The sequence below is a fragment of the Barbatula barbatula genome (genome assembly GCF_947034865.1).
Source record: "Barbatula barbatula genome assembly, chromosome: 17".
NCBI lineage: Eukaryota > Metazoa > Chordata > Actinopteri > Cypriniformes > Nemacheilidae > Barbatula > Barbatula barbatula.
Genome location: NC_136780.1, coordinates 10,787,738 through 10,814,080, shown reverse-complemented (window position 1 = coordinate 10,814,080; position 26,343 = coordinate 10,787,738). Strand labels below are relative to the sequence as shown.

At 37.8% G+C, this 26,343-nt stretch overlaps 1 protein-coding gene across 2 annotated transcripts in view; it reads right to left on the bottom strand.

The window, feature by feature from the left end:
* Positions 1-26,041, bottom strand: part of arhgap46b (Rho GTPase activating protein 46b) — a 56,328-nt gene extending 30,287 nt beyond the window's left edge. The window contains exons 1-2 of one of the 2 annotated variants that reach the window (XM_079478307.1): positions 25,805-26,041; positions 2,846-3,265 (exon numbers count right to left, since the gene is read on the bottom strand). In XM_079478307.1, the coding sequence (XP_079334433.1) occupies positions 2,846-3,265; positions 25,805-25,818 (434 nt within the window). In that variant the 5' untranslated portion in view covers positions 25,819-26,041. Of the gene's footprint in view, positions 1-859; positions 943-2,845; positions 3,266-25,804 lie in introns of those variants that run through there. The other variant, XM_079478309.1, reaches the window with a different exon arrangement.
* Between the last annotated feature and the right edge of the window lie 302 nt (positions 26,042-26,343).

Sequence of the window (26,343 nt, the reverse complement as noted above, 5' to 3'; positions counted from 1 at the left end):
ATAAGACATTAAATCAGGAACACTAAAACAGACATTACCAATGGTGTTTGAACCCATATTGACTGCTCTTTGTCTTTTTCTGGCAAACAAATCCTACCTACACACACACATTGACTTTAAGCCAGAGAGATGCCCATATGTAAGAGGTGATGGAGAGGAGCCCCCCACAATGCCAACACATATGCAGCCACACATGTACACACACACTCATGTTGGGTTGGGTTTCCATGTTTTAAGGGAGACGTTCAATAGATTTCCAGTGATTTTTATACTGTACAAACTGTATATTGTAGCCCCTCACCCTAAACCTAACTATCACCTAATCTTAAAAAGTTTTTTATTTTTAAATTAACCATCATTTTGTTTTATTTATAAGCTGTTTTCCTCATGGGGACCAAAATGTCCCAACAAGGTCAATACTGCTATTAGCCCATCTTCGTTGGGACATTTGGTCCCTACAACATAGAGTTACCAGGAACACCAACGCATCACTGCCTCTTCATACCCCATATGGATGAGTGGATAACCCCAGCCGTCTTTTCTAAACAGATGATGCTGTTGTACGTACATACAAAAGCCAACAAAACCAACCCCCGTGAACGCACAACTGCCACAGTTCCACATAAATCTGAATGACTAAATACTGTAACCCAACATTCAAACATTACTTTTCAAAACCTAAAAAGCTTGCTACCTATTCATCCTGGTTGGTCACCAAGATAAGTTCAATTGGAACATTTATATCGAATTTTTCGCTATGATACCCAAAAACATGGTCAGGTTAGGCAGCTAGCAAATCTTTTTAAGAATCCCTGACATTTAGTTACGAACACACATACACACTCAGTAGACCTCTTACCCTCTTAGTCATCCACAGGGCATGCAACACATGTTGAAATAGAGAACCATCTGTCCTCCGTGACCTAAAGGACTCGCCTTATGATTGTACCCAAAAACAGCTCACCGTTACCGGGCTAGACTCCTTGTGACAGCAGCGTATGCTGAACGTCCTCTATCTGCACCACACACGCTCGCATACGCACTCGCCTAAAATATGTCCAAGCCTGGAATACTTGCCCTACTTTTAATTGAGTTCGAGCTGCTAATTTGCTTCCCTGAGAACTAGCGGGTGCGCTGGTCGTGCGCGCACACACACAAACACACAACCCTACACGCTCCATACTAGGAAGAAAGAATGATAAACAAAAAGCAAATAAACAAGAGAGAAAAATGTTTAATATACAAAAGCGCTGTAATTAACCGATAAAAGAAACGGAAAATGAAATTCTACACCCAAAAATCATTCTAATCCACAAAAGACGCTAAAACACAAAAGTATGGAGATGTGTACTTGTGTTTGCGTGTTTCCCACCCAAGTAGCTACAATTAGCAAGCAGGTATTAACACACCATTTTAAGAACCGTGGAGAAAGCGCATTCCAGGGTGTGTTAACGGGCGTGTGTTCAGAACAAAAACGTGTGTGACCATTTAAGGCTGATTTTCTTAGAGCATTATGCTAGGCACCCTCTCTCTCTCCCTCTCTCATACACACGGTGTTCTTCACAGTTGGCGCTCTACCAGCTGAGCAATGTGCCAAAACAGCTTCCAAAATGAAAATGTTAGAAGAAAAACCGTTAAGAGAGTTCACATGGTATTTGTACCCGTGAAAAGACACACATGTCAACACTTGTGACCCAGAAATCATCATTTAAGATGATCATAGATGCAGGAGGCAGTGTTTCCATCTCAGTGGTGAGTCATACAGTTGCCGCCAGGGTTTGCTATGAAACATACTGTGGTTACATAGATAACTAGGACAGATTGGCCTGACTGGAAGAAAGAGACTTCATCTGACAATTAGAGAACTAAATAAAACTTGACAAAACATGATAAGGCCCAAAACATACTTATAGTACACATAACTGCAAATGCAAAAATCTCTACTGAATTATTGATTTCATGTTGTTGCGTTCTAAAATGTCTCAGAATTCGGGTGTTGTCACAAAGGCTTTAGTGTAAACTGTCGTCTTTATAATAATAAATGAAAATAATGAATCAGAATTATTTATTCATCCTCATGTCATTCCAAACCTGCGTGACTTTCTTTCTTCTGCAGAACAACATCTACCGTAACTGTTGTTTTGAGAGTTAAAGAGAGAGAAAGCAAAAAAGTGAGAGAGTTGTACGTGAAGACAGAACCATAAAGAGTGCAAGAGAAACTCCTGTCTGATGTCATCATTGTAGCTGGCATCGATCTCCATAAGATTTGCATCCATTTTGAGTAATGCTCATTGGGAAGACTCTCTGTGTCCAGTGATCCTGTGTTTGACTGTCCCTCTGGCTATAATACTAAGATTTGCCCCCCATTGACTCCCATAGCAGGAAAAATTACTTAATTTTTTTTTCTGTATTTTCTGTATTTGTTCTGTTAAACACCAAAGAAGACATTTTGAAGAATGTAGGACAGCAAACAGTTCTGGGGCTCTTTTGACTACCATTGTATTTTTCCAACTAGGGTAGTCAATGGAGGGCAAAATCTGTCCGATTATAAGCATTCTTCCACATATCTTTGTCTGTGTTATTCATCAGAACAAAGAAATATATACAGACTTGGAACATCTTAAATATGAGTAAATGACAGAATTTTCATTTTTGGGTGAAGTACCCTTTTAACAGCCCTTTTGCAAGAAAGGTGAAGAGTTCACAATACACTCAAAAGACAGATTCCTAATTATTGCTTTATTTCAGCCAGACTGTATTTGTAATGAACTCACAATGATCAGGACCCCGGACCGCAGTATTTCGTTTCCATTTCTTTTTTTGGAAGTCATTAGCACAACCTTACCCTTTTCCCAGGTTGTTTCTCTCCAGGCTGTCCCCTTTTCCTTTAGTCGATGGTGTCTCCCTACCGCTCTGCAGGTCCTGAGATAAGGGGATTGTGGGTAAGACCATTCCAAGCAAGGGGGTCCGCCTGCCATCCGTTTGTGGACCCCTCATCTCCGCCTCAGAGCTCCTCTTCATGGCTTGGAGTTGAGCGAGAGGCACAACGTCGCTGCTCTGAGGCCTGTGCCAGACCGTCTGCTGACTTGTACAGTTATAATAGTAAAAGCGATTGTTATTGCCGTCGAAAAGCTCCCACCACTGGTTGCCGTCCGATTGTCGGACAGGGACGCCTGGCGGCAGTTCCCACCCGCACTCGCCAGTCAGTAGGTTGACGTACATGCGCTCTCTCGAGCGGGGCTCCAAGATCTCCACCCAGTCAGACCTGGAGACAGGACACATGGGTAATGAAGTTCAATAGTTTTTCAATATTTCATTTTTTGGTTCAATATTTACAAGGTAAGGTTTTACTTTCCCTTTAAATGTCTGGACATACCAGTTAAGACTACGCAAATGAATAGAACGAACATGATTCTCAGTCACACAAACAGCTGAGAAGCCCCAGCTGGCCTGCACACTTCAACCTCCCTACTGAAGAACAGGTGTGTACAGGTGAGAGCCAAAAACCCTCCAACTCTGAGAACAAACACACACGCATTTGATCAAACTATAGCATCAATCACTCATCTTGCGGGATTTTTCAGTCGGTATCGTTCATCTGAGTTTACATGCAACTATTCCCACAATCTGTTTTTGGAAGGTGTAGTAAAACCGCTTCCCTGAATATGAAGTGGGAGTCAGAGCCAGAGCTGTCAATTAGGAGAACTGGGCACGTGGGCCGGGGTTGAGAGCTTGGAATCATGGGTAGGAAAGAAAAGCTGGCCCTTGCCTAAAAGAACCCGAGGATTGAGATTATTGAGAGTTCACCCAAATAAATAAAAATCATGTCATCATTTATTCATCCTCATGTTTATTCTATTGAACGCATAAACAATCGCATCTTTTAAACGTTTAAACAAAACCCAAAATAATAAAACTGTTTCAGTCTCAGAAAATATCTACAAAATGACATGCCGAAACACCTGTTTAACTCTCACCAAAAGGGTAAACCTTCACTAACTTGACACCTGTTGCTGTCTTTCAACAGCTTTGATCGTTTTTGTCTTTTATCTGTTTTTTATAATCTTCTGCTCTTGCATTGGAGACAAGCCTTACAGAAGTTCACTGACACAGTCACAGTGTACTCTGGTGTCTGTGACACATCACAGTAAACACACATCACTGTTTAACAACAACCCACACAAATACAGCACCCAGCTGGGCTGTAACAAGTGACATTATGGGAAATATTTCATTAAGATGCTACCACATGTGACGTGAACACAATTGCTTTACAGCCATTACTGCATTTACGACCCAACAAAGGCAGCATGCTGTTTCATATACAAAGATAAATATTAAATCCATATGAGCATACCTTGATGCAAACCAGAATGGTTCTCATTTAAAAAGCATTAATAATCCGCCCCGACATGTAAGAATCCACACAAACTTTACCTTGTGCTTGCGCCATGAGATTAATGTTCTCCAAATCCACACTCAAAATACGCTTATCCTAGAAGAATCCCCCTGCGTGTTACACCAGAGAGCCTTCGATATTGACTCAGACAAACGGAGATATGTTTATGTGTGCGTGTTATATCAACCTCCACCGTGAGGGTCTTTCCAGGACAGCTAGTGGGCCCTACCCTATCCCAGCATGCAGAGTGATGGCCATCTGCTGTGTATGAAGGCCCTGTAAACCTAACCACACGCCCCTGACCCCACACTCACATGACCAGAAGACATAAATAGAACCATTTTGTGCAAAAGGGCACGTGTCAGGAGAAAAGAGAAGAAGCCTGTGAGACATGATGAGAAAGAGAGAGAGATAGAGAAAAGGTGAAGGGACATCCATAGTTACACACTCCTCTCATTTGACCTCTCCGCATTTTTACGTGAGCAAAGAAATGATTCGCAATCCTAACATTTGTCAAAGGTTCAGAGTTATCTTAAAGCACATGTGAATCTATTAATCATCTTGTGTTCGTGAGCAAGCTTCCTATCAGAACTAAAACACAAAAGGACCGTTCTGCTTTGTTTACTTTTGCATAGTGGAAGTATGCACACCGACACACTCTTTGTTCGATATTGCGCAAAAACAACAAACATATGTCATCTGAATTTTACTGGAAATGTTCTACTGTAAACCAATTCTACTGAAAGGAAAAACAGAAAATATTTACTGTAGTAGAACTAATGCTGTGTTCACTCCAAATGCAAATTAAACATTTTAAGCGAGGAAATTGCATAAGTTAATTTAATTATTAATTCATGACAAAGTCAATGCAAAGACGCGAATAGACCCGATGTGATGTCAAGCCGGGCGATGTGAATGAATTTTTACGCATTTCAGAAATCCGCACATTGACACCCACTGTTTGACACCTCAGGACGCGTGAAGACACTCCCCATCCCCACTTGCGCAAAAATAACAGCCTATTGCGTGAGTAATAAAGAGCGAGGATCGTAATGCTTAGAGTTTGGTGTGAACACAGCATAACAGTTATTTTGTGGCAAACGAGATTTACATAAAAGATTTACACAAAATACTTTTTATTATATATTTTTTCTACTACTGAGGTCACTAAGTGAAGCTACTTTGTTATTTTTATAAATACCATCGTTTTTTTTTTAGAAAGACTGGCTACATTGACATCATTGGACTATTAAGAAGCAATCCATGCTCTGGACCTATGAATTATAGACCAAGCCATCGGTTTTCCTCCTGTGTAAAATGTGTTTCATTCTAATGATGATTAATATCAGGTCTTGTTTGCCTTCAGATATTCTAAAAGGCTCCAGATGCTTAAATGATAAAAAATGATTCCTATGTGTGTCCTATGAAAACATGTTCATTGTTATGACTCTATGTACTCAACCAGCTCTGCATGTGTTGGACATGAAAAAGTGATGTACAACTTTGGAAAATAGATGACTCTTATTGAAATACATTATTAAACATGTTTGAACAATGTTGTATGTTGAATAGTTGTGCCTGGAGTGAAAACTAACATTAAACACATGCAACGTTTATTGAGAGAACTGATGACCCAAGAGAAGGGCTATTTTTATCTAACTGAAGAAAGAATTTTTATAACCTTATTACCAGTTTTATTTCCTGTAAGCTTTTTGACATTCTGTGCATTTTTGTATATTAAAATTAAACCTATATTCCCTGATAAGCTGTAGTAGATGCCATAAAGTATTGTCTCCATTTTGTACCAGACTCCCGATGGGAAATTATGCATTATGGAGGTGACATCAAAACTCTCAAATTATGTATTTGTTTTTGCTAACAATACGTTGAAACATCTTTTTATATATTACTAAACCGTTGTTTATAAACTCTAAACACCGGAAACATATTTGCCTATGCATTTTGGTAATAGACATGCATTATGGATGTCTGGCTATTGGAACCACGAATGTTGATCTGTGCTATCAGAATAGTAATAACTATTGATAAAAACTTGTATTTTTCATGGTAAGGTTGACAAATGTCTGGAATCGTCATCATATTTTAACAATAATATAGATGTCATAACCAAAGGGAGAATTAAAAGCAATAAAATTGCTGTCTGGACATGATTTTGGCGACTACTGTACAGAAGTACATTAGCAACCATCTGAGACCATTTCTTAACCACAGAGTGTCATGTAATTGCCTGATCACACGCGTGCACGCAGCATGTTGCAGTCTGCCATCCCAGGACAAAAACCAACATTGATATTGTTGATGAAAAAGCATGACGACATGGAAACGAGTTTTGCTTTGACCAGATGTTCCCCTATCATTCATGTTAATAAATACTGAAATCTCTTTATCAGTCTTTGCAAGCAGGGGCAGAGCCAGAAGTTTGTTTGCATAACCTCCAAAAAATGGAGTACAGGCCAAAACTGTGCATTGTTTGTGTATTACTGGATGGCTTCTAATGACACCAGGGCCCAGATGCATTAACTTAAGGGCTAATCAGTATAACTTTTCATTTTTCAATAAGCACAACCGAACCTAGCTTTATGTAACCGATTTAAAGAAGTTATGACCAGTTTCAAAGAAAAACATTTGATGACTAACATCTAAATCTAGCTTAAACAGTTTATGCAACCGGCACCAGGGTGGGTCTAACCTGTAGTTGATCAGGTTTATAAGTGAACTACAGAATTCCCTGTGATTGTGGAGAGTGCTGAAAATCTCTCGAAAAATAAAATGTCCTCTCAAATATAAAGAAATTCTGTTTTCTTAAAGGGACAGCTGACCCAAACATTTAAATTCTGTCATCATTTATTCAACCTCATCAAACCCGTTTATGAATCTTTCTCCTGTGAAACTCGCAATTTTGGGAAATGATGATGAATAACGATGAAAGAATTGTTATTTTTGGGTGAACTGTTCCTTTAACTCCATATTTTTAACACAAAGGCCAATATTTTAGGGGAACAGGGCTGGGTTTCCAGTAACCTTCTTAAGTTATAAGCGATATATTCTTAAGAACATAGTCGCGATACATGTTCCCAGATCATTAGATAGAAAGACTTAAGCAAGGAGAAATGGTGTTGAAGTTCTCGAAAAATCATACCAGACTTCTTTCATTTTTAATTAGTCATCATACTAACATATTTTCGCATGGGATGAGTGGGACGCATCTTACCCTCCACATCGTGTAGTGACACCAAACGCGCACACACACACACTAGTGAACATGCAAATCTCCCTCCTATAGTTTCACAGCTGTGACTCTTCCCAGGGCAACTTGTCATCTGTTGAAACTTCTGTGCACTCGAGGAGGATCTGTTAGATTACACCCAGCTCTGTTTGAGGAATATAAAGGGCATGTTCTAATCCTCTAGTGCACGTCTATGTAGAGGGACACACTTATATGGGCTCCTGTGTTTGAGATCAAATGAGTTTAGCATCTGTTTTGTTTACACTGTGGTTGCGGCTGCATGCTGCACGCTATGGCTCGAGCTCATGTGTTCAGGTTGCTTTCTATAATTCTATGCTCTTCTTGTTCTATGTGTGTGAGATGCATTACATTCACATGAAGTATACATCCATGTACATGACTAAAGCCATTATTTAAAGCCTAACTCTCCTCAACAAGCTACGTGAATTGAGTGATCATGCACATTATAAGAAATATATATTTTATCAAGAAATGTAATAGTTTAGGAATGAATGAAATATTTGTTTGGGGTCCAGTGGCCTATAAGACACAAGGTCATAGAAATAGCGCAGTTTGATACACGCGGACTTTAATTCCTGCTTTTTTCCAGTATTTACTGTATCTGTCAGGCTGTAGATAAGTTCTTCACCTGGAGATCAGGCCGAAAGGTCACTTTTGGTTTGCTTTCGTGTTCACTTAAACACTGGAAGCTTTCATTGAAATGACGAGTGGAAAACAACACCCAGTTCATAACACAGTATTTGTTTATTTGGACGTTGCTTCATTCTTTTGTGAAAGTCAGGTAGCTGGAATCTCCAGAGGCAGTTGGGAGGTGATTCATTTATATGAAATAGGATGCCCACAGCGTAACAAACGCGGCTAAAGGTGAATTCTTCTTTAAAAAAGAATTGCATTGTGAAACTTCAAATTATCTACATAAATCTGCTCCACTTAAACAGAAAAAAGCGTTGAACCAATATGTGAAATGACCGCCTGAGTGAACAATGCAAACTGAGAAAAAGGTTGACCTTCAGTCACATAAATAAGGTAAACCCAGCCAATTACGTTTTTAAAAAGCATTATTTGTGCCATACGTGTCTGTTATCTGTTATCTGATGCTGAGATAAAGACAAAATGTGCTACGCGGTCACGGCGTCGTTTACGTTCCTCTGCTCTTTAGGTAAAGCAGTAGATGGGATGTTCGGTGATATGCATTGAAACAGGTCCATCTGTGCAACTTAATATGTAAATAAACAGAAGGTACAGCCCCTCACACACACACAAACACACACTAACGCTAAACCAAAAATAAATAGCATTTTTACCATTTTGAACAAGCTTAAATTTGCTAAATTTACCCCAAAATATAGTTAACACACATGCACACACACTTAATTTATGTAACTGAATGGTTGACATTAAATGTACGGTTTCAGCAGCAACCTCATAAACAAACGGTATGTGGCCCAAACTTACCTTATGGTAGACCTCTGCAAAGAATCTATAACTGTAGATTGGTTTTAATTCATTTGAAGGAATTAATATGAATATAAATTAAATATAAAATAAATTGTTATATTATAACCAAATACAGACCGGATGTTAACTTTGGGCCAGCGTGTGCGTCGGATGAAACCATCTACCCACTTCTGTTGTTTTTATATACATCTAGTTACAAATACTACAACCCATACTGCAGAAAACTATTTGAAATTTTTTAACGAAAAACTTTATTTTTTGCTCAAGAAATTTCCCTCAAAAGGAGGTTTTGCTTGTACTTGTCAGGCTTTGCTCCCCTTTCACACACTTGTGACACTTGTCTTTTACACTTGACCATCTGCTTGTGTTTTGAATTACATTCTGTGTCCTCCTCACTGCTTTAAATGACATGACCTGACACCTTTTTGATCACAGCAAAACCAAATCTACTTTCTTCAAACCACAAACACGAAGTAAGTTTACAAGGCCAGTAGTAATTTTCCCAGAATGTTGTTCAAACGTTGAAAACTTTGTCGCTTCCATATAGAGTAAAGTATTTCTTATATTGCTTCACCTCACTGTTATTTCAGCAGTGACACAAGTGCATTGTGTGCCTTTAGTGGAAAGATGATATCAGGAGTGCTTACATATCTGTTTGGCATGTTGTGTGTCTTCAAAGGAGTAGGAATCGAACTACCCCGCTTTATCTGTGCATGCTATATTAACACACTTTGTAGTGTAAATCAAGCACAGACTCTCATGGTCCTCCTCCGTATATCTTTATGTAAACAGCATTCATGCACTTATAAGCTATAAAAGTGATCAACTATTTCGGTCGGTTATATGCAATAAAAATGCAGTTTCCTTTTATGTGCGTAATTATGGAAACAAAGGTGAGGCTAGCAGGTGCGGTTAAACGGACTTTGGTTGAGTTCGACACACAGCGTATGGGCTGTGGAATGTCAGATAGCCGCAGGGAAGCGAAGGTCGTTTGTGTGGAGCGTAGTGTGTGGTCTTGAGGAATGCTCACTGCTGTATGTCTGTGTGATGTGCAGGTTTTATCCACACACCTCAGAGGACACCTGTGTGACATTCCAAACAGAGGAGTTTAGACCACTGTCAGTGTGTATTGTGTTATAATAGAATGTGAAGTTAAGACCTGAAGGGAAAACACACCTTCCTGACTCGATCAAAATTTAAGATGCAAATACTTTACACTGGCATGATGAGACAGGTTTTGGGAACAATGTTTCTAGGGCTAGCATAACAAATGTTACGGTTGTTCACAATTAACATTTTAAACAAACCAGTAAATATTACATTTCAAAATTTAACATATTCTGCACACTGCATGAACGTACATGATACCTAAAAATGTGAAATAAGCACATTGGATTTATAGGGTCAAAATGAAAACAGCAAAACAAACCTATAGACCGCTTTGCCCGGCAAACTTCTTAATAAAATTCAACCAACAGAACATTGTTGTTGTTGAACAAGAACAACTTATGCTGTTCAAACGTTGAAAACGTTGTCGCATCCTTACAGAGTTCACTAAGTATTTCTCGATATTGCTTCACTCACTGTTATTTCAGCAGTGCTGTGATATATCATGAGCTCATGACATGTATTGTGGGCCTTTAGTGGAAAGATGATATCAGGAGTGCTTGTATATCTGTTTGGCATGTTGTGTGTAAATCCAACACAATCTCACGGGGTGAATTATTCGTATTCTTACATTTTTAATATGATTTGATTTTGCACCAGTGACGTAAGGTTTGGGGGGGTAAGTGGGCTTTCTTCTAATAATCGTACAAATCACATTGTACAAATTTATACAAATGAACCATATCATTTAAAAGTCCTGAATTACCCTCAGATCAAGTAGATATATTGCAATGATTGGCGATAACTGAATGATTGAAACATTCTAAAAGTTTTATTGTCAAAAGTTTTGGGTCAATGTGAATAGCAGAGAGACTGTGAAACGAAAGTAAATGCATGCGTATACTTTGATGTGCAGGGGTGTAACAATACGCTCACCTCACGATTCAATATGATACACAATACTGTGATTACGTTAACATTACAATATTTGTAAAACATATATATTATATATACATGAAACTGACACTCAAATCACATATTGTCCCCCTAAACATTAACAATTGTTAAACATTGTTAAAGAATTGACAACATTCACGGTTTCATAGAACAATTATTATGTAAACTTATGGAAACTAAATAAATCAGTCACTGAAAAATTTTAATTAACTTTAACATAAAAAATATGATGCTGTAGCTCTACAATACATATCTTAATATATTTTGTATTGTGATATGCGATATATTGTCACACCCCTACTGACGTGCATAAGATAACAATCAAATCTATAATTTTCAGTTCATACATATATTTTAACAGTTACATTTTAATCTTACATCATTATCGTCTGGCATATTGTACGTGACATTATTTAGAACACCTTAGAAACCACATAGCAACACCCTGACAACCATCACTCACATCAGCACCACCCTCATTTTCTTTTAAAAAGTAGCCTTTCTACTTACAATCACTCACTCACCAAAAGCTGCCGACACACACATGTCAAACAGTGACACAAAACAAGCAGCTTGTTATGAACAGCCTGTCAGTCATTATTTAAACAACTCTGATTGGTCCTGACCAAACACTGGCCTTTTGTGATTGGCTTTTCCTGCCTGACTCCCGGACTGGCCTGGCTCATTCGCACCACAGTAAGAGTCAATAAATGTCTCCACAGGCAGTCGTTCAAACACCTTCAGCCATTTGGACTGTCACCGTGTGTGAGCTTGGCTTTTCTGTAAAGACTGGAGTCATTTACGAGCACCAACCTGCATCTTTAAAGCCAAATGGGTGGTAAGAGATGAAAAGTCAGCTCTGAGTGTTGAGCGATACTCACGCTGTTGCTGTTCACCCACTTACAGACAAACAGACAAGCCTCTTTATGGACTTTAACTTCATGTCCGGTTTACACTTAGATCATAAATGCCATGAAACTTTTACGACCCAAAGTCTCTATCTGTGTGTGTGGTTATTCATTCCAGCTATTAGTAAACTCATCTGGGCATTTTTGACATGCTTCACTGTTATTCATTTACAAAGAAGGAATGCGACTCTTTATGTATGTACAAATATACTGTTCACACAACATCTGTAAAACACACAAAGGGTTACTTCACACAACAATCCTGTCATCATTTACTCATTCTCACATTGTTCCAGATATATATATATATATATATGACTTGTATATGTTTATAAAAATGTTTCTTTAAACACAAGTAATGACATTGTGGATGTGTCAAATGATATTCCCCTTTGAGTGTTTATAGTGTTTGCATAAACTTTTAATTTTCTCATGAGGCTTTTTAATGACAACAAACAATCTTATCGTTTTTTGGACTTTTATGAATCTGACCGGACTGGAAAGTACATCAGCAAAGGACCTTCGAGCCGGAAATCAAATTCAGTTGTGTCATGTTGGAGCACTACCCACGAGGCTCTCAACTCAGACTGAACTTCCGATTTTACTTAAAAAACACTAACTGCTGTTATTTCATTAGCTTTCATTGCATTATAATTCTGCATCCTCAAAACTGAATTATAGGATCTGAACTATGTCTGGCCAGAACACTTTGAGCCTCCGACGTCTCCGGATTTCATCCTATTATTGTAATAATAAAAATGGCAAATTTTCTTGAGTATACAAGTAAAATATATTATATATATATATATTTTTTTAAGTTAATACGTTTTATATAAGTTAAAGCAAAATCTGTTCAACAGTCTGCTGCCAACGTCTGTGTTTCCTGGAGATGACGGACAGCAGCATTTGAGATGCTCTCGAGCTTCCTATCAAGCATAATCTCACAACATAAAAGTACAATCATCTGTTTTCCATACAACATCTTGAACTGCATGAGTTTGTGGTTTACATATGACTGAATGCAACACATGGGCTGTATTTACATTTGGATTTAAGTGCTGAGGGACATGCAAATGAAAAGGAAATGACATCATGGGATTGCAGTGTAATCGTAAGACTGCTCATATAAATCATAACAACAAAACCTGTATTTTCTTTTGTCTTTCAGAGTGGATGTCATTTTGATGGATTCTCTGGGTTTTTGATCTCACTGTACATGGTCAAGTTCATCGGCTCTGTAAGGTCACCAGTGAAGGTTAATGATGGTTAAACCATGCATGATGAAAAGCACTAGGTGTGATCTGTCATTTCTCTTCTGTTAGCTGGAGACCTCAGAGGGAAAACTTACCTCAGGAAACGTCCTGCCTCTCTCTTTCTCTCTCTCCATATTCAAATCTCTCACTGCTTATAGAGTAGATGAAATACAATCTTGTGTGTCTTATGAGCCCTGCTTGATCAAAAAGCACACCTGCTGTTGCCATTCAATGTTTTTGCATCCCGGTCAATGTGTACAGCAGCATGTGTAGGTGAAGTTATGTGTCTGTCTAATAAGAGAAGGAATGACTTTCCTATCACAAAAATACTGTTTGTTTATTTAATTTTATTCTTTGAACACGATGTCCACAGAAATACATTTGGTAATAAAGTCTGATCAAGGTCGACTTAGGGGGCCGTCAACAAAGAAAGCATTCTTGCCCATCTTTGTCATTTCAACCTGGTCTCACTGGAATTCGTAACTTTTTTACGAGGTGGCTATTCGTACAATGTAATAGTTCAAAACGTACGATTTTTCGAGAAAAGACAAAGTGCAGCCCCTCCCCTAATAGCTCGAAAGCATATCAAGCAGAAAATATATAAGATCGTACAAATTCATATGAATTTTGAACTATTGAACTATTGCCACCTAGTACAATAGTTACGAATTCTCGTGAGATTGTGTTGGTTATTTTGAAACTGGTGGACTATGTTAACATACAAGAGACGACCATCTGTGGCCTTTTTGTTTTACATGTTGTTTTTTGTGACATTCAATAGACTTTGAAACCTTTAAAAAAGAAAAACTTTTAAGACTTTCGAATGTTTAGAAATCCCACTCTTCATGGTCTGTCCGGCTGTTTTAAACATGCGAATGCCGGTTAGGTGCCCTTTTGAAAAAAAGTATATGCTGGGTTATGCTGGTTTGTGCTGGTTTAAACTGGTCCTTAGCTGGTCATGTGCTAGTTTAAGATGGTTAAGCACATGACCAGCAAATGACCATCTTAATCCCGTATATAACCAGTTTAAACCAGCACATGACCATCTTAAACCAGCAAACCAGCATCAAAACGTACCTAACCCAGCATATGCTGTTTTTTACCACAGGGTGAGGCATATTTTTCAATGTATTATTATCGAAATAAACACAAAATGTTCTTACTGTCTCTAATAATAACCTGACCTGGTGGAATGATCATATCATAAAGACAGAAACAGAAATAGATCAATATGAAGCGACTAAATCTAAGGGAGACTTGACAGCTCAACAGCATGTATAAGAGTTTCATGCCAGTATAAAAGCCTTGTGAATTTAAAACCGCTACTGTTCTCCTCATCATGGGAACAAAAACACTCTGACAGGATGGGATGGATGCGAGAGAAAGAGAGAGATATAGGAAAATAGAGAAAAGCACCTGAATCTCTCATTCAGTTTTCTGCAGGGGGGGTTTATAAAGCAGAAAAGAGAGGATGAAAAGTCCAGAGCACATTGTGACACTTACAGCAAATCTGAACGCAAATGTGTTTCCTCTAAATGAGCCCATCTGTCTTCAAACTCATGACTGTATATGAGACCACGCAATCAGGTACACAAACAAAGTACAAAACAAACAATAAAGGATGAAATACAGTGAAAGGGAACATAAATAAACATTTACAATGGAGAATGAATAAACGTTCTTCAAGATACATTCACTGAAAACTCAAACATTTTGAAGTACATTTAAAGTAAAATCGCTCCTGTTTTAGGAACGTTTCGGTATTTTTATTGCATATGGAAAAGTTTTTTTTTCTTTTATTCAGTCAAAATAGCCATATACAGAGTGAGAGAGTCATCACAGTGATACATCCTAAAGAATGAGAGAGAGAGGTAGGTTAGGAGCAATTCTACATCTTGCCAAAACATTGAGTCATTCCTGGCCACAGAAGTATGGCCGTTTTGTTTGAGTCTAGAAATTTCTCTCACACTCATCACTCTTCAGCCTGAATCTATCAAAGAGAACGCGAAGGAAAAACGCAACAGGTCACAAAGTTCATTCGGGCATTGATTTAATCATGTGAGGACCGAGCGTAGATTTTAACTGGGCTGAGTTACGATGGATTACGGCACTGTTGCTTTAACTCCCATCTGTGCATAGCTTTAGCAAAATAACTATTCATTATCAAACCAGCAGGTTCACAGAGAACATCTTGTGTGCTGTGATTTAAAGGAGCAGTTCAGCTTAAGTTTTTAATTCTGTCGTCATTTATTCACCAAAAGAAAAATATGTTTTGACAACTAACCAAGGTTCTTTTTCTATAAAATGAAAGTACATTTTGAGCAGTTGCTATTAAGCTTCAATATGACTTGTGTGTGATCAAACATAACACTTCATGGCTGGTCTCATGTATGTCAAATATATTTAAATATAGACGCTTTTAAAGCAAAACAACATAACAAATGTTACTGCGCATGCACGCGTTCGATAACTCCCCTTAACTTTCAGTACACATTTGCAAATAAAAGAGTGCCTGTAGATTATTTCTGATAACAAGCAAAAGAAATCCGTGAAGAACCGCTACTTAAACTTGTCTCTCCAATATTTTGAATTCATACTCCAATACCAAGCTCAAACGCTAGCTGTCAATGTCCCATACGGTTTCTTCTGCGACAAAACTCATTGGTTCTTGCATGTCTTCATGTACATCACAAGACGTGCAAGAACCAATAAGATATTTAAAGTTTAAATTTAGTGTTTGGATTTGCATCTTTACATTTCAAATTTACTAAATAAACTCAGAATGTTGTTGCATGTTACTAAAAGGTGCACTAAGCAGCAGTTCAATACCTTTTATACATGTGATAAAGGAACGGTTATATGGGTGATATACTCTGGGGGCAGTTGTACTTTATGAGAGAGTTCAAGAGAGACAGTTTGTTGGTTTGTCCGTCCACGACACGCAGTCAAACGCCTCATTTAATACAGTCTTAATCTGATCTGAGGTTTAAAATACCTCATAATGACTCTGGGGATTAGAAAAGTTGGGTCGTCTCCCCTACGGTCTAGACCAATAAACTAGATTAAAAGCCATGCGGTTCTTCCTCCCCTAACATAATATTTATAGCACACGTTCTACAACAGAAACATGTCCACGCACACTCGGTCTAATCTACAGGGGTAAAATACACAAAGGGATCACCCCAATTTTCAGCGCAGAGGGACCTACTAAGTGAGGGTCAATCCAGAAAAACACATGAGCGGGTTCTGCTAAGCGATCTCGCAGGCCGGCCGTAAGAACATGTTGCTTTAGATACGCTCTTTGTCTCGCGTGTGATTCTTGTAACAGAGATGGGAATTACATATGGATGTCTGGAAAGAGTTCGAAGGAAAAGAGGGATAAATGACCAAAGGAAGAAATAAAGACAAGCGTGTGTGTGCATATACTGTATGCCCAAAACAGGCTATTTCTTACTTTCATGATTACTGTTTTGCATTTTAAATATTTATTATTCTTCAATATTTATGAGAAATGTTGTCAGTAGTTCAGAACGAAACCAAAATAATAATTTTACTTTACATGCCTATAAATAATAAATTCAGAAAAATATTTGAATTATTTAAAATCTCAAATTTTTTTCAAGGGCGATATATTGTACAGAACACATAACCTACGTCCTCTTATAGAGAGCAAGTTAAATGCTTGTGTGTGTGTGTGTGTGTGTACATCTGTGATTAATCTAAACATCTCTGTTTGCATTATGTAAATGACTGTGCCATTTGTATATGTGTGTCTGGAAATAATAAAGCCTTCCTGCATGTCAACCACGTCTCTCTCAGCCGACTTTCCTTTGTATGTCTTTTCCCACCTCATGCAGAACTTCATAATTCAAACCAGTTCAAACAAACAGCACCTCTTCGTATAAACTGAGACAGACACACAGTCACAAACAAACATGCGCTTCATGGAAGACGATGCTGACTTCAACACCAGATATGATGAAGGGCAATAGAATCTGAAATGTCGAGTCGGATCCGATCAACACAGCCCCCAGACGAGGGGCCGCTTCATCTGTTGTGTTGTTGGGTAGAGTTTCACCAGAGAGCTCCACACCGCGCGCTCTCCTCACGCACACAGAAATTGATATAGGACGGTGTCAAACCGACACACTGCATGCCTTTCTTAACTTGCAACGGCAGCTGAATTGACACAGTAAAACAACTTTGAACTTTATGGTAAAAGTTAAAAACAACTAAGTTTACAAGCAGTCCAGCGTGATTACTAGAAACTGGACGCCAATAAACACACAAAACTCAATTTACTGGTAGCACTCAATGGTTTTCGCCACAAATACACTAACTACATGCAATTTCAGTAGTTTAGTTTTTATTTCCAGTCAATTTACGAGAGATAAATCACGTCCATGCATTTAGCTAGTCGCTATCGCTAATGCAGCCTCAAACGCAATTAAAGGAATTAGCATTCCAGAGCTAGCATCTGCGCTAACCACACTGCCTGACCATGGACAATGGTGGTGTTTGTCATTGAAACTAGCCTGTTTCCCATTTACTGTTAAATAACAAGATCAGGAGGATAGATTTTGATTTTAGCCCCAAGGTTAAAGGGTAACACAGGGGTCGATGGCTTTCTTCATCACCGCCTTCAGTCATTTTCATCCAGTTGTGACATTTCCTACCCACTGTTATTGTAAAACGGAGTAAGAAAGGGTTTTGGACATGTTGCGAGCTGAATTCCAACTTGTGACGTCTACATGAGCACTATAGCTAATAGGACATAAAAGTAGAATATACAAATAATCTTTATAACCAAAGTATCCATATAATGCAAGTCTTAACTCACATACTGTCTAAACAATTAAAACTATCATACGCGGATACAGGTTCATTGTTTTTGAATATTAGAGACTTAAAGGTCCAGTTCACTCAAAAATGATTATTCAGTCTTATGTCATTCCACATCTGTATGACTTTCCTTCTTCTGACGCACACAAAAGAAGATATTTTGAAGAATGTTGGTTATCAAACAACATTCACCCCCTTTGACTTCCATTGTATGAACACAAAACCACTGTGACATTTCTCAAAATATCTTCTTTCGTGCACCAGAGAAGAAATAGTCATATACAGGTTTTAATTAACACTTCATGACGGTCTATCAATTTTATCCATAACACAAGCCAAGTACAAATTGAATAAACCTTCGAATGAAGATTGAAGACATCTGTACGCTGGGAGACGAAGTGTGACCTAATTCATTTACACAACGGCAAGTTCCCATGACTTCCTCTATGAGATCAGCATCCCATTCATCACACACCTGGTCAGAAACGGTCACTGATTGGCCATCAGTGACATATTTACTTAGCAAACGGTATAACACAATATCATATTTAAGATGACCATTTCATCCAAACCGCTCCGTCCCTTCTGCTGCCGATCACAATGTCATGGAGAAAACATCACTTCTCTTTTCTTAGTCGTTTTAGATGTGTTTGGGACTCATGCTTGTGAAACTTGCTGGATCACAGCAGGACTAAACCCTTAAATAATATTTAAACAGGCAAAGCTTTGTAAGGTGAAAGGTTATGCTGATTTAAATCGCGCACGTTTTTTAATCTGCTTTTTCAATCCTCAGCGCACAACTAAACACACAACACACACACACGGCTCAGGATAGCCTGGCCTGCAGCCCTTACGGGTTATGACCATTCCATCAGATAAATGAGGAACTCCGGTGTGTTTGCAGAGGGGCTGGCCGGGTGTACGGGGTGGCTCAGAGGACAAATATGGGTGTTTTGAAGGGAACAGGGTGTTTGTGTGAGAGGAATCAGAAAAGTGTGTTAGTCAAGAAAGTTTTGTACACACTCAATTGCTGCTAATCTCAAATTTTGTCATTAAATGTAGCTTTTCAATGTAGAGTAAAGAGGGACAAAGCCTCAGGGACAGGTGTGTGTGTGTACTACAGAAGTTGTCCGTTTAAAATCCCAAAGCAGCTATAATCTCACTCATCCATGGAAAGGAGCATATATGAAACTTCCTTCAAATGAAAAAAATGTGTGTTACTGACTGTTCTGCTTAATCCTTTATATTAGCATTGAATGAACAGTTCTTATTTTAAATATTAGACACAAACACTTCGTAAAATAAACTTAAAGAAGAATTATTTTTTAGTACGTGTACTTAAGTAAAGTTGAAATATACTTTTCAATTTACTTTATGTAGTACAGTAAGTATACAAATACACATCTACAAGTAGTGTAAGACGTATAAAACTACACTTTTAAGTATACTTTTATGCATACTGTAAGTGTATAAGTAGTAAAAATCAGATTACAACTATGTATTTATCGTACAGGTATACAAAGAGGAAGTTGACTAGCTCACGTTTTTATTACGGTCCAATTTGAAGTAGGCTCTCAGTAAAATAATGATGAAAAAAGTATTCCAGCCAGTAAACAACTACAAGCCACGTTTGCCCTAAATATTTAAGATATGATCTGATATCTGATGATATACTTAAAAAACATACTAACTGTATATGAAGATATACTAAATATAGGCCAAATCTACTAACTGTAGATCGAGTTACTTAAAAGTATAATTGAGTGTAGGCAACGAGTATATATACATTATATTTATAAAAAGTATATAAGTATACTTATAGCAACAATTGCTTTAACACAATTATTTTATATAAGAGTACAGTGTCACATCTTCTTCTGAAAGTATAAATTAACTTTATTGTCCAAGCTTGTGCATTATTCGAGGTAAAAATAGTTAATATTTTAACTAAAGAACAAACATTTCTTTGGATTGTTGACTTGTGTACAACACGATCGTGAACATGTATAAGTAAAATAAACATTGTCTGCTCGGATTCCATGTTGTCTTCAATCGCCCCAAACATGTCTGTGTCTGTTTTGAAGAAGTTCCCCCAGACACTTGACTAGTAAAGAAAGGCCTCACTTTGCTAGAAGGAGAGCAGGGTAAGCTGGCTCAGTTTCCTATCATCTCAATGGGGGTTGAGAGTTATTTTCGGGCAGCCGCAGACATGCCCTACTGTGCCTCTAATGACTGCCACTCCAGGCTAAACGCTTTTACTTCACTGGTCTATGGTTAATATTCAGCAGATACCCACCTACTTTGGGAATCCTGCTTTAAAACCTGACTCAGCGAGCACATGCGTTTCTGTTTTCAACTTAGGTGCGACAATTCCAATCCACTTTTTTCCACATACACCTACACAATAGAAACACGCAAGTACGAAGATTGAGGGTAATGTTGTTATTGAACTGAACTGAGCTCTTCATTAATTTATGGAGCCTATTGAAAAGACACACAAAGATCCTTTTATGAGTAATGTTTCAAACAGCATGAAGAAGAAACCTCTGAAAGGTTTGTGGACGTACGAACAAATCTGCACACACCTACAAAAATTATCATTTTTATAGAGCTTTATATTTTTATTTTTGCACCGTTTTAACATTTCTTTTACAATAAATTATTTAGGGGTGACAGAAACTGACTAAAAATGTAATTTAAACATTTTGGCTATGTGATCTTCTGATAATTTATAAGTATATTTAATCATAACTAATCTCAATGAATCGTACTCTTTATTTTCTGCCAAAACAATGATAACGACGAAAATAAAAAAAACTTATTCTAGCAGATTAAATCTACCAAAAAGAGTAAATCATGATGATTAAATCATTTAGAAAATACCATAAAAAGGTTTTTTTACCCACAAGTTTCCGGAGGGTGTTACTGTAAAAATGAACGTGGGTACAACTTTCAGTGAAGCGGCGGAAGTAAGTGTTATGCAGTTTGAATAACTTTATTCTGATGTCAGAAAATGAGACTGATTCATATTTTAAATAGCTCACAATTGACATCATGTAGAGATATTGGAGATATTGCTCACGGGTTGACTGTCAAAACAGCTGATGTAGTTGATAAGCGTGTCAGTGTAAGTTTGCATTCTGCTATAAACAAATGACTTGAACTACGGCAGAAATGTGTTTGTTTACATTGAACCGGAAGTTTCTCCCGTTCAATCTCTCTCACGCAAAAGCGTCATATCACTGCAGTAAACAACAAACCAGTGTGCAAAAAAATAGGCACAAGCACCGGTTCTTTGGAAAACACATGAGCAGTGTAAAGTCTTCTGAAGCAGGACACACGCAGTGGGAAGAGAGCTCTGTGTTTCCTAACAGGAAGACCCCGTGGGGTGAGGCCGGTTTGTGTTGTTGAAGATATTACTGGAGAAAAGATTAGTGTAAAAAGCAAATGGAAGAAAAACATACAGTATATGATCTTGCACACGAACCCTACACTTACACAGCTAAACCACGACTGGATTAAACACATTCCCACAAACTCATTTTCCATCAGATCTCTCAGCCCACATCTGTCATAAATGGCCATTTCATTTCAGCAATATTTCTGCCATTCCATATTAAGTGCGAACACAAGCAACATATGCCCAAACAATTGCCTAGTAAACTTCATAGTAAACAAATACAAACAGCACACATCAGTCAATAAAACCCGGAAAATAAAAAGCCTTCTGGATTGAAGCCAGAACCAGAGAGAACAACTTGAAGTTTTCATCATACACTACAAGACATTTGTGTTGGGTTTCTCAGTTGTTTTCAACCAGAGCCAAAGCGATTTGTAATTTTATCTGAGAAGGTCCAAAAGAGAAACTAGTAATTTGTGCTTCGCCACAGACAAATAACAGTTCTGCCGTTTTATAAGCAACTACAAAGTCAGTTGAACGCTGCTATAGCAACACTGAGCTGATAGGCTGAGATTGTTTACCGTTGCTCAACATATGTTTCTTAGTGATGGGAACTATCCATCTGGTGGCAATGTAAACAGCCAAAAGCTAAAGATGTGTCGGACTGGTATGTAACCTTTGAAAGCGATATCACATCCAACATGGCAACCAACCAATGTTGAACATAGAGTGGTGTGGTTTAAAATTTGTAAACAATTCAAGTTTAAAGGAATAGTTTAAGTGAAAACTGCGACAATGGTCCTTTCACTATTGTGATAAGGGTTTAAATCAGGGGCCTTTTTTTGTAAGGCTACCTGAAGAGATACAATCATCCAGAGGACTAACAATACTTCCTGGATATGAGAAAATACTTTCAAACTTGAAACTGTGTGATGCATAATGTGATGAATTTTTTTCTATACTATACTTTTATTGACTTTTTTACAATCAATTTCACCTCAGTTATACCACCATAACCATTCACAGAATAGCGTATTAGAGTGGTTAAATGATTTTTTTTGTTTTAATTGTATACAAAATTGTTAGAAACGATTTAGAATTTAATAAAATGATCAAATGTAAAGTAACACTGCATAAACTTGCCTTTAAATTAAATATACATTAATCCTACCTTCACTTTAAGAGCTAATACACGCACGGTTCCAGCATACTGTTACACGTGCATTTTGTTTTGAACTGTTTACATTTGTTAAATCAGGGCCAGCATTCCATACTTTGGAATTATGTCTTCACGTTATGACGCCATTACTTATTCTAAACAGAAATTGTCCACTAAAACCCCACTCAAGCACAGTGGATTCTGTCCAGTGCTCTGCTGCAACCGTCTCGCCAGAAAGCTATTCCCATTGTTTAACAAATATTACATATGATATTTGTTCAAAATCTTCGTTAATGTAAATACATACTTCACCATGGACTGCAAGATACATTTATCAGTTTAGTTATGATGCTTAAAGTGCATGTTAGAACAGAAAAATGTAAAGCTTCAATCCTACTACATAAACCATAACTTAGAAATGAACATATTAAATCATTTTTGGTTAACGTGTTCAGTCGGGTTGATAATGTTATCCACAAGAACGAATCTTTTTCAACTTGATTTCGCACATACAGAATTACTACATAAAACATTTGCTATAAAGCACTGTTTCCGTACAGTGAGTCAAAAGAGAACAAAAGCGTTCCTTCTTTATAATCTGGCACCCAATATCACTAATGGAAATTTAGGTTTCTGCAATAGAATAACTTTAGGTTGTCTTATTTCATAAATAGGCTATATATTATAAATAATTTGCTGCTCAGAGCGCAGAGATGGAACACAATAAACGCGCTGCTTTCGGAGGTGAATGCCGGCTCTTTAGGAATGTAGATGACTGTAATGGGAAGTAATACCGAACCACTTTTATGTCAGACTTGTCAGATGGTGTCCAGCGAGACAGTAATGCAGTAATCCAGTAATGCCGCCAATTGAGGAAAGGCACATACAATTTTGGATGGACATCGAGGAATTTATTTGGTAAATGTGTTTCTATCGTATTTCATTTCGCACATCTTCTTGTCGGATAAAAATGTATCCGACTCATTTCAACGCATACTTTTATATGCGCTTTTTTCGAATTTATGTGCGTCTTTGCGTTTGATATGTCTGCGCACAGCACGGAAATCTTCTCAAGCCCACAGGGATCAAATTGAGTTCTCTTTACATATTATTGCACTTGAATATATTTACATCTGCAAAGCTTAATACCACGTGCAATTGATAAACCTTCATGACAACGCAGCACTCGCCGGTAATGAAAGAATTTTCATTTATGGGTTAACTGTTACTTCAGGGACAGAGACCCTAGGTTTTATGCAGCACTCGCCGGTATAGTTCCGAGCGTCATTCATGTGCAGCTCTTATTTTGAGCCCAGTGCATGGCAGGCACCTAAAAAAAGTTCATGCGGGCTACTGCGAGCACTACGTTGGAGACCACTGGTTTAAAGGGTTCAGAGGCTGTATGGCTCTATAATAATCTTTAAACATACACAAAACCTTTTGGTCGCACAAATGGTTCTTCATTGTCCAAGAAATGAAAGAATTTCTTTCGACAAAGTTTCTTCAGAGATCCAAATATGGTTCTTCTAGGCATTGCCGCGAAGAACCCTTTGCAGCACCCTTATATTGAAGAGTGTACGTAATTTTGAGCTTACCCAAAAATGAATATTCAGTCATCATTTACTGTCATAACATTTTGAACCTTTATTACTTCCTTCCTTCCGCAGAACACAAAAGAAGATATTCTGAAGAAAGTTAGAAACCGAACAGCCCTGGACCCCATTCACTTCTATTGTATGGATACAAAACCAACGCAAGTGAATGGGGTCCAGTGAACAACATTCTTCAAAATATCTCCCTTCGTGTTCTGCAGAAGAAAGAAAGTCATTCAGGTTTGAAATGACAAGAGGGAGAGTAAATGACGAGAGAATTTTCATTTCGCTTTAAGATCAAACAATGTCAAAATCACATTTCCAGCGAATTCGCACCTGACATCTATATTTATCCATTGTTATAGTAAGCCAGGGTTTCCCAAACTTGGATTCACAGAACTTTTAGAGGGTTTGTAAATTGGTATACTGCATACGAGTTGTTTTAAATTAAGCAAAATTAGATGAAATTTGAATCAAGTAGAAATGTTAAAGGTTTAATAATAACAAAAGTTATATTAAATGTTATGTTTTTAAAGTTAAACCTGGAAAATGCTTATAAATTATGACATATTTACATAAAATCTCAGGGGGTACTTGAAAAGTGTTTCATATTTATCCAAAAAAATCAATATGACACTTTAAGTGTTCCATGAAAGAAAATTAAACATGTTTGCTATAGGGTTTAGTGAATGATTTTTTGGGTGAACTGTACCTTTCAGATGATAGACTTTATAAATTGGCCTTCCATGAATGCGCACGCACGAGTTTGTGTCCTCCAACATTCAGTCTCTATCTATACTGATTCGGTCCATATGGTACAGTGAATATTTCAATAGGTTTGTCCGAGAATGGAAATGAATATGGCTTTGCAGCACGATAAATAAAACATGGTGAAAAAAATCCATTAACTTCATTAAAGATGACACCTGGAAGGCGACACCACATCAGCCGCTTCGCATCTGTTCATCAATTTGCTGAGATCGGACCTGCCTCAGTGATCGATCCAACATTAGTTTAGAGCTCGAATATAACGTTAGATGACAAAGACTTGCTTAAAGTGTAATGGACATCCATCAGATACCACAGCCTCTGTCTTACTGCATAGTCTACTGTAGTTAGAATGTACTTTGATAGTTGTGCACCATACATGTAAACAATGCAAAGGATTGTTGGGATATTAAAGTTCTTAAACTTTAATCTTTCAGTTTTAACTTTAAACACGTCGTTCAATAGCAGTTTCCTGACTGATGTAACGCTAACAGCGCGTGCAAAACATTTCCAAACATTTAAAAAGTGTTTTAAGCGCTAGCATCTTCTCGTTTATCTAGTATGGTGTACGTCAGTTTGTCCAAAACATCCAACAATTTGACACCCGTCCAAAACTCTGACAATAAACAAAGTTTTACAAGCGTTGAAATATCCGCGGGTTGACCTGAAGTGTAACGCGGCGGCTCTTCTTACCTTCTCTCAGCCATGATCCTCACATTGTATGAAATAATACAACTGTTAGCAATGAGTTTGTCTCGTGTCCTCGGCTTGTGTCGTGGCTGTGGAGTTAAGGCTCTGTGTCCCACTAGAGTTCACGGCAGACAGTGGTTGAGTGGGTTATTCCCTCCCCTACAGTACAGACAGACCCAGCGCTGCTGCTGCTGCTGCCGGTAATCTGAGCTGAATGATCACTGCACACGTAATGTGTAATGACGCCATCTGCTGGCGAGTGAACACATTACAAGAGATGTACTTCACAAGCACTGTTTCTCCAAAAATGACCAAAATCACCGTGGTTGTTACCAATACATGCAAAATACTCCATCTGTATGTCTGTCTATAAAATACAAAATACTGTATCTATCCGTCTGTCTATAAAATACTAATACTGTATCTATCTGTCTGTCTATAAAATACTAATACTGTATCTATCTGTCTGTCTATAAAATACTAATACTGTATCTGTCTGTCTGTCTATAAAATACAAAATACTGTATCTATCCGTCTGTCTA